This window comes from Doryrhamphus excisus, chromosome 8 (assembly GCF_030265055.1).
Source record: "Doryrhamphus excisus isolate RoL2022-K1 chromosome 8, RoL_Dexc_1.0, whole genome shotgun sequence".
NCBI lineage: Eukaryota > Metazoa > Chordata > Actinopteri > Syngnathiformes > Syngnathidae > Doryrhamphus > Doryrhamphus excisus.
In genome coordinates, this window is record NC_080473.1 from 13,130,411 (window position 1) to 13,147,263 (window position 16,853).

Consider the following 16,853-nt stretch of genomic DNA (forward strand, 5'->3'; position numbering starts at 1 on the left):
GTGTGTGTGCATGCAAATGTGTGAGTGACAGAAAGAAAAGCTCTGACTTACTTATACAATACAGATGACATGTCTGTATTGGACTATTGGCTGTCCAAACGTTTTCCACCAATGGCCACGCACTGAAATATCAAAGGAGGGGAGGAGCCACATAAATAAAAAATGTATAAATATATATATATATATATATATAAATGTAATTTAAGAAATTAAATAATTCCAGAAGCTTCACACTCAGCTGCAAACCTCCCCAATGCACGTCCTCAACTATTTTATGTTAGATGCAGATATTTTGAAAAATAATAATAAACCAAAGAAAAATGATGATGCCCAACCTTGGACACATTGGTGTTGTTTCCTGTTAATGGATTTCAATCTGTAATGTTTTTATTGACCTACATAAAGGTATGCAAATAGTATATTTAGATTTCCAATGATTCAAAGACTATAGACTGCAGAATTATAGTTTCCTTTTCTGTACTTCCACGTTTCAATATTATAGTATGTACTGTGAAGTGATAAAAGACGTAAGATGTGACGATATATAAAGCAAAATATATTTATACAATAAAACTCGAAAACAAAGATTGGGCCATTCCTGCTTTTATTTGGATAATCTCTAACGGAAGTGTCCGTGTTGTGTTTCCTGTAAGTGTACGGCAGGCTGCAACTCCCAGTTTTGCTTTCCAGTGTGGATTTACATGGCCAGATTTCCGTGGGAAGTGTGAAGCAAGAGAGAGGAGGGTGGCGAGCTTTTCAGGAACCAACAAGACAGACGTAAACAACTTGACTGAACATTTTTATGTCGTCGTTGTATTTTTTCGCCTTTGAAAACATCAGTTTTCGCAACTTTTCGTTGCCGCTACACTCTCCGTTTGACTTTTTTCCGTGGTAAGGCAGGCTAAGAGTTTTCGGACTAGCAAAGCAGCAGTTAACGCCGGTTCGAAGGGCTGTGGTCATGGCCGGAGGAGGTGGTGGTGGTGGCGGCGGGCTTTCTCTACTCGGGCCCGCACCGCCGATGTGGTATCACCGGGATCTGAGTCGAGCTGCGGCCGAGGAGCTACTGGCTCGCGCCGGGAGAGATGGCAGCTTCCTGGTACGGGACAGCGAAAGCGTCAACGGGGCTTACGCTTTGTGTGTACTGTGAGTATCCTTACCGTGGAAGACACTCTTCAATCCTCACTTTTAGTTGACACGTATGCTTATCTTTTCTGCCTTTGACGCTGTATGTATTTTAGCTGTCGTGATAAATTTAGTAACTATTATTTTTCTACCTCTGTTCGTTTCTCTTAAACTTTTCTACAGTAGCAACAAACAAACCTGGTGTTGTGTTCGTGGTCATATTGCAGCATCGTTTCTTTAAGTTTCTGTGGCAAAGTACAGTGTGTGTTAAATTGCAGCATGGCACTCATTTAAGAGTTGTCTCACGGAATGTTAGAAGTGGTTGCCTGGAGCGCCCTTTTTTCTTTGCAAGGAACTCCACTGTGGGTGCTGAACATGCATTCAACTAAAGGGCAGCGGTGGTAAAAAAAAAAAAAAAGACAGCCCATAGTGTTTTCATTTAAAGCTGCCTTGATACCCTTGAAGGCCTCATTATTGCCAATAAGAGAAAACACCTTCCATCCCTAAAAGACACCACTCCCTTTTTTCAGTCAAATCAAACAGCATCAACATCCCATCTCTTTACTTGGACTAGACAAGCAGACGGTCACATTTTGCAAAACAAACATTACTAATGGCGTGTGTGGTGTTTGACAATTGACTCAGGCAAATTAAATGTAGTGTGGAAAGGCATGTTAAAAGCGAAGAAGTAAAGGTTGAATAGATGCAAAGACATGGTAGGGGGATAAAAAAAAACTGTCACGGGACTTGTTGCTGTGACACTGACTCCTTTATCCCTTAATAATTAATGTATACATGCACCTCAACTTGGACATGCCCATGTCTACTCTAGTGTCTTAAAACCAGGCGTACATTTTTGACCTTTAATTTGGTTTTCACCTGGTTTACAGATGTATCGAGATGTTGATTGTCCATTCCAAACTTTGGAATTTGAAAGCGATTTTACGGTTTGCATATGTAACTGTAATTTTTTGCCATTTTCACCGTTACTCTGGCGTAATCTTTGCGGGATTTTGACTTTTCTGGCTACGACTGTTGTGATGAGGTGGAGCTTAGCCTTTTAGATGCCGAAAACTAGATGTTGATAGATGGAATTGAGATATTTTCAGCCGTTGTTACTCATACTTAAGCACGTTCCATAAGCTGGGCTCAGTGAAGATATTATTCATACTTGGGTAGATGTTTCTCATGTAGTTCTATCTCCGTCCTTGGTCAAAAAAATGTATTTTGTCGCCTTGTGACAGATGCAATACGGAAGTATGAGACGGGGCCATTTTTTGTGTTACCAACAAGTATCTTTTTGTTTTTTCCATTCAACCAAAGTACTGGACTACAAATGTAAACACAGCCTTAACTCTCTTATATATAGAATAATATAATAATAATTCATGTTATGTTGCATTAGTCGTATTATACTGAGTAGCCTGGAAAGAGAGGCGTGTAGCACTGGTGTTACGTCACAATAAGTTATATTTTCCAGTTGTGTGGTCATCAACATCACATGTAATGTCATGTAACGTGTAATGGTAATTTAATTAAGAATAATATTAATAATACATTTTACTGATATTGCACTTTACATTACAGAAATCTCAAAGTGCTGCAAAGAAAGCATATAACCTACAGTGAAGTGATAAAACAACACAAAAAAGGTGTATATATATATATATTTTTTTTTTTTAAAAAGGCTAAGAAAAGTCCTTTGTAAAAAGAAGTTCAGAACAAAAAATCCCATACTATCCCATACCTGTTTCCTGCCTGTGCCTCTCACTTCCTCTCCCCTTTCACCTTTGACATCACACATTTTATCTAAGAGTTCTTGATACCGTAAGATGACATAATTCAGTTAATTTGGCCTTTTCTCCTCAAAGGCATCCTTCATAGCAACCAGCCACTGACTGTCTTTTGGATTATTATTGTTTTCTACCTGTAAGTACGCGCCCAACCTGACCAATTTGGGGTTTTTATTAGATCTAATCTATAGCCATACAAATTATTAATAAAAGAAGTACATTATTCTACTATGTGGAGGGAAATTGTAGAAGTTGAACAACGGAAATAAATTCACTTTTAAAAAAAAGTCACATTTATTGAAGTACCTCAGTATGCCACAGTATATATATGGATGTAGATTCAAGTACATTTGCCTAGTGACTCTCACTACTGAGGCGCTTCCTTCATGAGCGCTTTGCACCATACGTGTGTTTCGGAAGTATTTGTGTAACAGACTGAAGGGAAGGACAGAGGCTGCGTGTTCATCCGGAGCATCCTTTTTCAAGAAGTTGCTACTTTTGATAAGAAGAGTTAAATCAACACATGATGTAAAGTGTTTTTGTTCAGCGTGAGTGTTAATATTTTCAGTTCCTGAATGAGACTGATTCCATGAAATATTTGTTTTAGTTATATTTTACAATTACAGTATTTATGTGTGCATACTGTATATGTAGTATATTACTGCATTTAAATGCCATCATGCACAATCCATGTGAGACATAAAGTTCAAGGACTATTAATCGATACAGTGAACAGGAAATTGAGAAGTGCAGAGATAATTCTTCAGGTTAACCTGATTCTTTTTTGTTGTAATTTCTAATAGAGAACAAAAGGAATAATATTAACAGCCTTCCTCAATTCAAACTAAGCAAGTACTGGTTGAACCTGGTACTCTTTGACTCATAAGAAAAAAAAAACCAAATGTGGTGAAATGATATTTAAATAATAACTCCAGTAACTACATGGGGTGCAACAGTACACCATAATCACTCTTCAGTACGTACGCCTGTTTAAAGGTCACGGTTTGGTTCATTTGTGGTACAGTGAGGGAACTAAATGCAAAACATTCAACAGCTTTTATGGGTTTTAAAATGAAACAAAAACCGCAAACTTCTGTCAGGTAATTCTCCGATAAATACCGATAAAAGTCTCAAAAAATGATGATGCACTTGATGGGCCACTTTCATGCACTCATTCATTAATGATGCTAAAACCAATCCCATGTCAGTCAAAAGATTGACATCTTAGCTTTGTGGCATTGATGACATAGTAAATTTGTATATGTAACAATATAATATGATACGCTGCACGGCGGACGAGTGGTTAGCGTGCAGACCTCACAGCTAGGAGACCAGGGTTCAATTCCACCCTCGGCCATCTTTGCGTGGAGTTTGCATGTTCTCCCCGTGCATGCGTGGGTTTTCTCCGGGTACTCCGGTTTCCTCCCACATTCCAAAAACATGCTAGGTTAATTGGCGACGGCAAATTGTCCATAGGTATGAATGTGAGTGTGAATGGTTGTTTGTCTATATGTGCCCTGTGATTGGCTGGCGACCAGTCCAGGGTGTACCCCGCCTCTCGCCCGATGACAGCTGGGATAGGCTCCAGCACCCCCCGCGACCCTCGTGATTAAAAAGCGGTTGAAAATGAATGAATGAATGAATGAATAATATAACCCCTTAAGGGAAATTGCACTAGTGTTCCAAGTCAAAACTGAATGGACAGTATAAATCCTTCAGCTGTTTAACCGCCCGTATTTCATATTATCAGGTGCAGAAACATGTCTAGCAGCAGCAATTTGTTATTTCCTCTCGAGTACCGGACAACTGTAGCAAAATAAAAAAAATGTTTCCTTTACTTTTCCTGTCAGAGAGATCTTCTCTCCGTCTGAGTAGCACGTCTAAACATGTTGCCTCTCAGAACTACATGTCTGTGTTTGTGTTTTGGTGGTTAAAACGGTCTGCACCATTAGTTAATTCGCAAAGGTGAAATGTTTGTAGATGCATAACTTGGTGTCTGTTGCACACAATTACATAACCATAATTTGCTGTACTGTTAAACTATTGTTGCCAACACACACAATGTAGCCTTGGGCCTTGTCTGTCTGTAAACTTGTCAATCTGTTTCCCCCCTCCCCTCCCCCCCACAGAAACAATAGTATTTACTCCAGCAGAGAAATCTTGTCAGCTGCCAACAGGAAGACGCACACTCATACTCAGCACAGTCGTAACTGCCATCTATTCTCTACGTTGTTTATAGATTATTTGCAGGATGATTTAGAGTTTTTCTGGGAATTTAATTTCAAGCACGGTGGTGGTTTTGCAGAATATTTTTTTTTGGGGGGTGGAGCTTCCTTTTTGTGTCATCTAGAATGTTATCATGATGTGTGGTGAGGTCAATGGTTGGTGAAACACAAAACGTTTCTTCATATCATTTTTTTTAATGTTGCTAATGTGGGTTATATCAACAAGCAAAAATAACTATTATGCAACCCCACAAAACTCATCTGTACCTCACTGACCGTCTGCTACGGATTGTCTACTGACTGTGTTTGAACAAATGAGCAAATTCAGAAAGAAATAACAAATATTATTGGAATCAATCAAAAATTGCATTTGCTAAACAGGTGAGTGGAGCCTTTTTCATATTTATCATCATTAGTTTTAAAAAATTCTTACTCAATGTATTGAGTAAGACCCTCAAACAATGCACAACGATGAGCCAATTCAAGAAACAATACAAGCAGTTGATGTTTGCTAAATACTAGGATGAAGAGTCTTGAACCAGTCATGATGTGCTATATATATCACTATATTGACACTTACTATGGTACCCATTATGGCATTGGATGCTCATATCACCTCCTACTTTGGTATGTCAAATAAATAAAAAAAAAATTAAAAACATTAATAAAATTAAAAAAAAACCTATTTAAACTATATTAGGAAAGCAGGAAGTGAACAAATGTAACAGTTACTGGTTGCAAAAGTACCAGATGGAGGGGTAGGATTTAATAAGCTTTTTATTTTATTTAATTTTTGTCACATACCGAAGTACGTGACAAAAAAACCCCAAATAAACCCTTAAACTATATTAGGAAAGCAGGAAGTGAACAAATGTAACAGTTACTGATTGTACACGTACCAGATGGAGGGGTAGGATTTAATAAGCTTTGCTTCTTCCTACTCCTTTTGGACATGTGGAACTGTGAACTGATTATGGGATGCACTCAATTGTAATCTGATGCATGTTCAAATGAAATAAAACCATTACCAATACCAAATTAGCATAGAAAAATGACCCCAAAAAATTACACCTGCGCTCAGCCGGAGGATCCATCATAACACAGGGCGGTCCTCGATCCGAAATAAGGCCCTTACTGGTGCCGACTGCATTATAATAACCATTAGATGGCATCAACGGTAATTTTATTTCATAGACCTTCTCTCACAACGACACAATAATATGGCTGCCATGTTGTACGCTAACTAGAGAAGGCACACGAACCGAAGCAAGATTTCTGTGTAAATTTTCACTCGACTATAATTGTCTGGAAACCAGTCCAGGGTGAAGCCCGCATCTTGCCCGAAGTCAGTTAGGATAGGCTCCAGCACACCGCCGCTCCACCATAATAATGAGGGTCAGCGGCATAGAAAATTGATGGAATTTTCACTTGACGTTTATGTGCTATTTACTATTGGACACTGACCTGGAAAGACCGGGAAAAACAGCTGAGTGGTCATGGCAGGATGAATTCCCGACACATCCTTCTATCCATGTCTATACACACACACACACACACTGTAAATAGGTACAGTGTGCAAACAGAAGCCCTACTTAGAATGACAGGCTATGCAAAGCATTTATCACACACACACATGCACACTTGTAAACAGATACACAACTATGACACACACACACACAGAGTTGACATAGGCCACAGGGTTTGCTTGTCAAATTGACCGTATTGTGTTGGGTCCACTGAGCAGACATGAAGTACAGACATGACAAGCATTGACATCGAATGTGTAGCTGCAGGCATACAACCATGGATGTGCAATACCAATGTCACAACATTGATTACCACTGGGTTAAAAAAAATGGTTCAACCTGAAAGGCAATTCAAAGTGTTCAAAGGGTGCATATGACATAACATTAACATTAATATTATATTAATATTTTCTTTCACTGATGCGTTTATGTTGGATAGTGACTATGTGTAGGATGACGTTATTGGTCCACTGCATCACGCTGCTGTAAGGATGAAGACTGCTCTCTGTTTAATTGACAGCAACAGGTTCAACTTGTCCAGATCCCTCCACCCCCCATTCTAGAACACACACACACACATCCCAAATATCTGAGGTCAAGTACTAGTGAATAACGTGTGTGTTTGAGTGTGTATTCCAGACAAAAATGTTATAATTGTATAGAAGTAGAAAATATATTTGCTTTCATTTTCCTTTTCTCATCTCTTGTGTACAGGTTTCAGAAACATGTCCACACGTACCGGATACTCCCAGATGAAGATGGATTTTTGGCTGTTCAGGTACAGGGTACACACACGCACACATACACTCACACACAAATACACATCGACACTCGCAGTGCATGTGTACTCGAGCAATAAGTTCTTCGGTAGCAGCTGGTATGCAGATACCCTTTGCTTAGCTCCGAGCTCTCGTATCGGCGCATGCACACACACACACACACACACACACACACACACATACTGTACTAACAGCAGTGTCTTTGTGTGTTGTGTTCAACAGCTGTGCAGTCCACACCGTCGCCACATGCCACACACATGCCCCTCACAAACACACACGCCACTATGGCGCTCTCCCACATTGCTGTTTTGGCCATAACATTTAGCATTCGCTTTGTTTTCTGTCATCTTACAGCAGGGGTCTCAAACTCAATTTACCTGGGGGCCACTGGAGCTAGGGTCTGGGCAAGGCTGGGCCGCATCAGGTTTTCCAAAAAAAACAAAAAAACGCATTTATTAGAAACAGAAAAATATAAAAATTTTTCAGTGCTTTGGTTCTGATTTTCTACAATAAAAGCTCTGATAAAACATTCCACTGTTCTCAAATATCTTAATTTTTATTTTTCTGCACAAAATGAGATGAAAAATAAATAAACAAATCAAGAATAAAGAAAACCAATCAATCAGTAATAAATAAATATAATAATAATAATAAAACGGCAAATAATAAAAAATTAAGAAACCACATATAGTTGGTGGGTAGACAAATTATTTTTTTCAGATTAAAATGAACAAAGCATTATTAGAGCCCTGTAGACATGACAAAACACGACTATAGTCACATTTATACTCTTTTTATTTACAACATATTGCGCAACTGCAGGGTCTTGAGACACATGCTAACTCGCAAATTAGAGAGCTAGCGACCTAAACGGTAGCCTTCAAGTTATTTCCTTTAAACTTAAATAGCCAAAAACTTACCACTTCCACACGGATAGGGAGGATAACTATTGATAGTTATTTAACCTTTAACATGAACATTAATCAAACGTAATCATTTTTCCTGGGTACATGATACCATACAGCATCCATATCAAACTTGCGCGGGCCGCACTAACATTAAACTTTCATATCAAGGTGGGGGCCTCAAACTGGTGTCCTGCGGGCCACATTTGGCCCGCGGGCCGCGTGTTTGAGACCACTGTCTTACAGACTCATGGGAAGAGGGGACACAGTAGGACACGGCTCATTTGCAAAAAGTTGTGTAAAAGCATGAAATAACATATGTGAGTGCTTTAAGATGGGGGAGGGGCGCACAGCAGCTCGCCAGTCCTGTGTTTTCATCTCAGACTCTCCAAAAGTCTCTTCCCTTGCTCTTCCTGTGACTTGTGTGGCTTTTTAGAGAATTGGTCAATCAGGCCCTGTCTTCTTATAGCCTGGCAGACCAGGTGTGTTTATAATGTGTTTATGAGCAGGAGCGAACAGTTAGCACCAAATAATTTAATGTATGGGAAATACAGAATTACTGAGTTGCATGTCCTCTCAGACAATGACTGGTCTATTTGTAGCAAAAGGATGTTCCATTTGTGCTGTATCAAAATAAATGTTCCTCTTTCTTGACTGTCTGCATATCCCGTCTTCCTCCCAGACGTCTCAGGGCGTGCAGCCTAAGCGGTTTAAAACGTTACCAGACTTGGTGTCATTGTACCTCCAACCCAGCCAGGGTCTGGTGACCACCCTGCTTTTCCCCGTTGACCGAGAGGAAACCACTATCCTCGACGACCGCGACTATTCGGGTACCTTTTCAAACACAAGCACAACAGCAGCAGCCAGTGTGCTGCCATGTGGTTAAAACATCTCCTCCATGACTGGTAGATGGTGAGGATGAGAAGCCGCCTCTTCCCCCACGCTCAGCTTCCACTTCTACTCCTCCTGGATCTGACATGCCCACTGACAGGTACAATGTTTACAGTATATATCACTTTCACTGAGTTCTAAGTTTTTACATTTAAATAACAACAACCTTGAGTAATGGTAATGGTTTTATTTCATTAGAACATGCATCAGATTACAATTGAGTGCATCCCATAATCAGTTCACAGTTCCACATGTCCAAAAGGAGTAGGAAGAAGCAAAGCTTATTAAATCCTACCCCTCCATCTGGTACTGTTACATTTGTTCACTTCCTGCTTTCCATAATATAGTTTATGTTTTTTTTTGCTTGTTTTTTTGTCACGTACCAAAGTACGAGGTGATATGACCATACAGTGACATAATGGGTACCATAGTAACTGTTACATTTGTTCACTTCCTGCTTTCCATAATACAGTTTAAGGATTTCTTTTTAAATAATGTACCTCGTACTGAAGTACGAGGTGATATGACCATACAATGACATAATGGGTACCATAGTAACTGTTACATTTGTTCACTTCCTGCTTTCCATAATACAGTTTAATGATTTTTTTTAATAATGTATTATGTCATAATACAATGACATAATGGGTACCATAGTAAGTGTCAATATAGTGATATATATAGCACATCATGACTGGTTCAAGACTCTTCATCCTTGTATTTAGCAAACATCAACTGCTTGTATTGTTTCTTGAATGAACAAGCCGTTGATGTTTGCTAAATACAAGGGTACATGAATACATGAGTAACTTATTTGAAGTTTCACTTGCCGTGCTGTATAAGGCTGTCTGCAAAGCACTACTTAGGTCTAAGAGTCGGCGTCGTAGAGATCTAGTACCTATCTCACACAACAGCAAGATGTGAGTCAAAACACTTCCTTTACTTGCATGTATTATTTTTAAAACAGCATTTGACCTTTACAGCACAGGAAACAAGAGTGAAAACTTAACAGTGCCTAACAGTTTTCTTTTCTGCATAGTGCAATACATTTGGAGTGCAAGTCCAATACAGCCTGTTCTTCAGATGTTGTTATGGCAACTAAGATGTGAGAGAGTTGAGGATGCAGTTTAAATGTCCAAATTTGACAAAAATATATTTGAACTAAAACAGGTGAGGGGCTGCATGGCGCTCGAGTGGTTAGCACGCAGACCTCAGAGCTAGGAGACCAGGGTTCAATTCCACCGTCGGCCATCTCTGTGTGGAGTTTGCATGTTCTCCCCGTGCATGCATGGGTTTTCTCCGGGTACTCCGGTTTCCTCCCACATTCCAAAAACATGCTAGGTTAATTGGCGACTCCAAATTGTCCATAGGTATGAATGTGAGTGTGAATGGTTGTTTGTCTATATGTGCCCTGTGATTGGCTGGCCACCAGTCCAGGGTGTACCCCGCCTCTCGCCCGAAGACAGCTGGGATAGGCTCCAGCACCCCCGCAACCCTCGGAAAAGCGGTAGAAAATGAATGAATGAATAAAACAGGCAACTTGCAAGGTACAGAGAAAACGCACTTGGGTTGTTTATTCTTAATTTTGTCCACTGCCTTGCTAATAAGCAGCTATTGTGCTTTAACTTGGGTGCTTTTGGCTGCATAGTCCTTGCTAGGTGTTGAAGTGATACATACTTTTTTGATGTGGCATAGCCTGTAAAAAAAAACAACACAGATTTGAGTGAGTCCTTATTGAGTCAATCAGGTTTAGTTAGCTAATAAAGTGTAAACTTATTTGCAACAGAAGCCTCATTGGTGAAAAATAGTTAAATCTTGTTCATCCTTTGCCGGTTGGCGACCCCGGAGATGGAATGTCTTTCAAACTAAATAATGAGTCAGCGTTCCGTTCTGTGGCGCCCTTTTCTAAAAGCATGTCTAAAAAGAAGCAGTCTTTATGTGTGTTTGTGCGGGACTCACGCTGAATGTAGGTCTGCTCTCTGATTGAGAGGAAGTGTATATAAAGGTCATGACAGCACTGCTGCAGTGCTCAAGTATTATGCAACTCTACAGTGATGGCTAGAAATGGTTTCAGAAGCAAATCAGTGCAAAATTAGCAGAAAGACATGTGTTCATTTAAAGAAATAGGAGTAATAAATAACATGAGAAAGTCATCATAGACAACATTATATTAAACTAGAAAATTCCCGTGGAAATTTTGATGGGCTTGCCACCTGTGCTGTGGACCTCGGGCCCGGTGTGCCAATGGCTACCGTGCTAGCACCTAGCAAGAAAGCCTCAAGTGCCGAAAAGGTTGATGCAGTCCCATAGTGTCCCCACATCTTGCCATGTGTCTGTTTGCCTTTAGACATGAGTAAATTAGCTTAAATGCTAACATGCTAACGGCTACCATGCTAGCACCTAGCAAGACAGCCTCAGGTCCCGAAAAGTTTGGGGCAGTCTCACAGTGTCCCCACATCATGCCACGTGTGTATTTGCCTTTAGACATAAGTAAATTAGCTAAAATGCTAACATGCTAACAGTCATCATGCTAGCACTTAACAAGACAGCCTCAAGTCCCAAAAGTGTCCAGGCAGTCCGACAGTGTCCCCACATCATTCCATGTATTTGCCTTTAGACATGAGTAAATTAGCTAAAATGCTAACATGCTAACAGTCATAATGCTAGCACCTAGCAAGAGAACCTCAACTTTAGAAAGTGCCAAGGTTGTCCTGTAACATCCCTACATCATGCCATGTGTGTATTTGCCTGTAGACATGAGTAAATTAGCTTAAATGCTAACATGCTAACGGCTACCATGCTAGCACCTAGCAAGAGGCCCTCATGTTTACCTCATGTTTAGAAACTGCCAAGGTTGTCCTATAACCTCCCTGCAGTAAATTAGCTAAAATGCTAACATGCTAACGGTGATTTGTATGTGTTTTAGTCCCCCGACAGCGAATGGCCTGAGCACCATATCCCATGAGTATCTGAAGGGCAGCTACGCTTTGGACCTCGAAGCCGTCAAACAGGGAGCCTGCTCGCTTCCTCACCTTAACAAAACACTTGTGTCCTCATGCAAGCGACTCAATGGGTGAGATGGATCCTCAGTCACACATTCTCGCAATAAATGCACACCTTTTTTTTAGTGAATTCAGTATAATCTGTCGTGGATGGCTAATCTGGAACTTTTTATGTCGTTGCTATTGCAAATAGTTTTACTGCAGGAGCCTTAGCGCAACTGAGCTCTAACATTTCTTTGTCTAATGAAGGGAAGTGGATAAGGTCCTGTCTGGTCTCGAGATCCTGTCCAAAGTGTTTGATCAGCAGAGTGCCTTCATGGTGTCGAAGATGATCCAACAGGTACATGAAACACCCATATCTTTATGTCTACTCTACATGTCATCATCATAGAGCAGGGGTCTCAAACTTGCGGCCCGCGAGACGCTAGTTTGAGGCCCCCACCATGATACCAAAGTTTAATGTTGAAATGACAGCTTAAAGCTGTGTGCACACCGGACACAATTAACATGATTTTGCCCCGCCCCATACTGTTACCCTACCCTGTTACCCCGCCCTGTTTTGCTTTGGATTAGCAATGAAGCTAAAGGCTTATGACGCTGGGTACAAATAAATGCAGGAAATGATTTGGAATAAAAGGGAAAATACACGTCAAGATAAAGCATCTCATCAAACATGTTGTTAAAGTTACGACGCTGCTACCCAGATGGAACTGAGTACGATGCTAACTTGCTAATTGGGTAAAATTATTAAGTTTCATTAATGTTTATGTTAAAGGTTAAATAACTGTTAATACTGTACATTTGAATCTGAAAAAAATAATTTCTCTACCAACTGTATGTGGTTTCTTACGTTTTTCTTATTTGCTGTTTTATTATTATTTTACTTATTTATTACTGATTGATTGATTTATTGTCTTTATTCTTAATTTGTTTATTTGTTTTTTTTTTATCTTATTTTGTGTATAGAAAAATAAAAATTAAGATATTTGAAAACAGTGGAATGTTTTATCAGATATTTTGGTGTGGAAAACCGGAACCAAAGTACTGAAAAAGTGTAGGGTATAGCAAGCAAAGTATAGTAAGCAAAATCATTGAAGATAGTTTTTTTTATTGATTTTTTTCCCCCAGTTTTTAGTAAATGCGTTTTGGTTTTTTTTTTGAAAACCTGATGCGGCCCGGCTTCACCCAGAACCTAGCTCCGGTGGCCCCCAGGTAAATTGAGTTTGAGACCCCCGTCATAGAGCCTGTCATGAGGCCTCTCCGCCCCAAGGAAGATAGGATGTGCTTAGTCACACTGGAGTACTAAGAATGCCCTCCAAAGAAACACTGACACACTTTTCTTTTCTTTTTTTCTAGAATCTTTTCTAGATTAGCTCATCATTCTCATAAACAAATGTCTGATTTCTCTTCTTCTAATGCACATTCACATGTTTGTTTTTGTTTCAGTCCGTCAATCAGGGTGGAGACCAGGAGTTGGAGAACCTGGTGACCAAGCTTGCCATTCTCAAAGACCTGCTGTCTTCCATAGAGAAGAAGGTATGAATCCTTCCACATAGAAAATACACGTTCCCCCCCAATCACATTTTCCATATATGTTTCTATTATAATAGAATCCTTGTCAAAGATTTGGGGGTTTAATGCCCTACTAGTCAAGTTCGAGTTATAGTGCCCTTAGGTCCTTTCTTCCTGCAGCTGTCAGACTGTACAACCAGCACTACTCCCAATAGACTTCTACACCGCTATGTATATATGTGCAATACTTTGTTTTTTATATTCAGTATAGTTACTCCAGACTCCATTCACTGTGCAATATCTGATCAACCTAATGTGCAATATTAAGGTTCTAAATGCAATATATTAAGTTCTATGTGAAGTATTTCTATAATACCTCATATTAACTCACAAGCAAGATCTCAGTGTTTCGACTGGTCATATATCTCATCTCGTTTCATATTATCTGCAACCAAAACTTTAAATTATTGTTATTTATACACGGGAGCCAGGCAACTACATTTCGTTGGCAATTTCACTGCTGTGTTATTGTGCAATGACAATAAAGAAAGTCTATGTCTATACTGTATTTGAATCAGAATCAGAAAAGGTTTATTGCCAGGTGTGATCAAACACATACTAGGAATTTGTTTTGGTATAGTAGGTGCAGACACATCTATTAAAAAAGACTGAAAAATACAAAATATACAGAATAACAGTATAAATATATGTACACAGTCTGTTTTTTGTTGTTATTCTGGAAATTTGTACATAACTCTGGGTAAAACTGTTGATTTTGTTAATACTTGGGTTGTTTATATTGTTTATTTTTCTATATTGTGTTTTTTGTACTGCTTAACTGATTCTGTACTCTTGCCGCTGTGCAATGCAAATTTCCCCACTGAGGGACAAATAAAGGCATATCTTATCTTATCTTAAAGTGACTGACTGAGAGTTAAATTATTTTCATTCTTATTCACTCTCACTTAAAATTGTTGGTGATGGTATTAGCCTCACTAAAAGTACTTATTCGAAGAGAAGTTGTTCAAGTATTTGGTCATCAACTACCAAACCACAAAAGGAAACATTGGAGAAGCATTTATAGTCTTTGCCTAATTGTGGCCAAATGTTTATGTTGCCATATATACGGAAATCGCTCTCTGGCAGGGAAGAAAAGAAGCACAGGAGAATGAAGCAAGCGACCGTACATATCTCAACCCAAGTGATGCTCCACCTTCTCTGCTGCTGTTAGGTCACATCCAGGAAATGGCTAACTGTTTCCTTGTTGACGCCAACATTGTACCCCAGAACAATGCAAAGCATGTGTGTGTGTTCCTTCATGGTCTTTCATCTTTTTTTCTTCCACATATGTATTTGTCTCTTAAGTTTATGCGCACTCTTTCTTCAGGCTCTGAAAGCTCTTCAGGACATGAGTTTGTCCTCCCCGTGCTCCCCCCCTCCTCTCTCCATGCGTCACAGCAAAGCCATTCCCGTGCAAGCCTTTGAGGTATGAATTTGTTGCATTTCATTTTTTTTTTAGCATGGAGGTTCAACTTATGTAGAATTCCTGCTGCAAACACTACATTCATCAGATCTTATTGTCTAGGGATTTTGCAAACTTTACTTGAACTCTGAAGAGACTGAGAGATCACTGATTGCTCATCACACATGAAGTGTTTCCCTGATGAGTCACAAAAGTGAGACTGAAGAGATTATAATGTTTTCCCTGTAGCGATGACTTTGGATTTGTCACACTTAATGGTATTTATCACATCTGGTACCACACAGCATAAGCTAAAGCATAATATCCAAGCTTCTACCATATCTTACTTATTGTGTGGAAATATGGGGTAATAACTTAACTATAAAAGCAATCTTCACTCGCTAAATGTACTGCGAAAAAGGTCAGTAAGGATAATTCATAATGCCGCCTACAGAGAACATACTAACTCCTTATTTCTAAAATCACAAATACTTCAACTTATCACAACATATCACCTCCTACTTCAGTCCGAGGTACATTATATTATTACAATAATAATAATAAAAAAATATATATTTTTTTTAAACAACCTTAAATTGTATTATGGAAAGCAGGAAGTGAACAAATGTAACAGTTACTGATTGCAAAAGTACCAGATGGAGGGGTAGGATTTAATAAGCTTTGCTTCTTCCTACTCCTTTTGGACATGTGGAACTGTGAACTGATTATGGGATGCACTCAATTGTAATCTGATGCATGTTCAAATGAAGTAAAACCATTACCATTACCATTAATTTCCATCCTAACAGCGTAGCTCACCTGCAAATGTTTGTTACAGTAAACAATGAAGATGGGTGTCTGTCGGGGGTCAGGTGGAAAAGGTGGCACGACGTAGGAAGTCAAAGATATACCACATTTGGCCTCATTTACCTCAGCCAAGTTTGCATTCTCTGTGGTGATCCCTTTTCAGTGGCTTCCTGTTTGCACAGGAATAGAGGTATTTTTATCACAGAGGGTTCAACATGTGGCATCTGAGTCATCGTCTGGGACAGCGGCAAGATTCGCTTGAACGTTTAAAAAAAAAAACGAACTTGTGCCATTCAGAATGATTCTAAATTAAAACTTAACTATAATGTGGATGTGTGTGTTGAACGTCTTTTTTTATATAGTCCTGTTTTGGATCTAACTATTTATTTACTATGGTACGCTTGCTGCTTTTGGCAGGTCAAACTGGACGTCTACCTGGCAGAGCTGACTAAAATAGGCAAGAGTCAGAAGTACACACTGTCTGTGGACGTGGAGGGAGGGCGACTGGTAGTGATGAAGAAGGTGAAAGACAGCCAGGAAGACTGGACGACATTCACACATGACAAAAGTAAGCAGCACATGCTCCCACGTGACTATGATTTCAAAGACCGGTGTAACATTTAGTTGTTTCTTGTCTCTTTCTGACTATCCTCTCTGTTGGCTTCCTTTTGTGTGTCTGCTCATTTCTTGAACTCTCAGTCCGTCAGCTGATCAAGTCTCAGCGGGTGCAAAATAAGCTCGGCATTGTTTTTGAGAAGGAAAAGGACAAGAACCAAAGGAAAGACTTTGTATTTGCTAGTGCCAAGGTACACACAAACACACCGCCAGG

At 39.5% G+C, this 16,853-nt stretch overlaps 1 protein-coding gene across 1 annotated transcript in view; it reads left to right on the forward strand.

Annotated features, from left to right (window-relative positions):
- The first annotated feature begins 652 nt into the window (after window positions 1-652).
- The window catches only part of inppl1a (inositol polyphosphate phosphatase-like 1a), a 29,650-nt gene continuing 13,449 nt past the window's right edge, over window positions 653-16,853 (forward strand). The window contains exons 1-10 of the mRNA XM_058079781.1: window positions 653-1,143; window positions 7,381-7,444; window positions 9,033-9,180; window positions 9,260-9,341; window positions 12,168-12,314; window positions 12,493-12,583; window positions 13,690-13,779; window positions 15,143-15,241; window positions 16,442-16,592; window positions 16,724-16,830. Of these exons, the coding sequence (XP_057935764.1) occupies window positions 959-1,143; window positions 7,381-7,444; window positions 9,033-9,180; window positions 9,260-9,341; window positions 12,168-12,314; window positions 12,493-12,583; window positions 13,690-13,779; window positions 15,143-15,241; window positions 16,442-16,592; window positions 16,724-16,830 (1,164 nt within the window). The 5' untranslated portion in view covers window positions 653-958. The remainder of the gene's footprint in view (window positions 1,144-7,380; window positions 7,445-9,032; window positions 9,181-9,259; window positions 9,342-12,167; window positions 12,315-12,492; window positions 12,584-13,689; window positions 13,780-15,142; window positions 15,242-16,441; window positions 16,593-16,723; window positions 16,831-16,853) is intronic.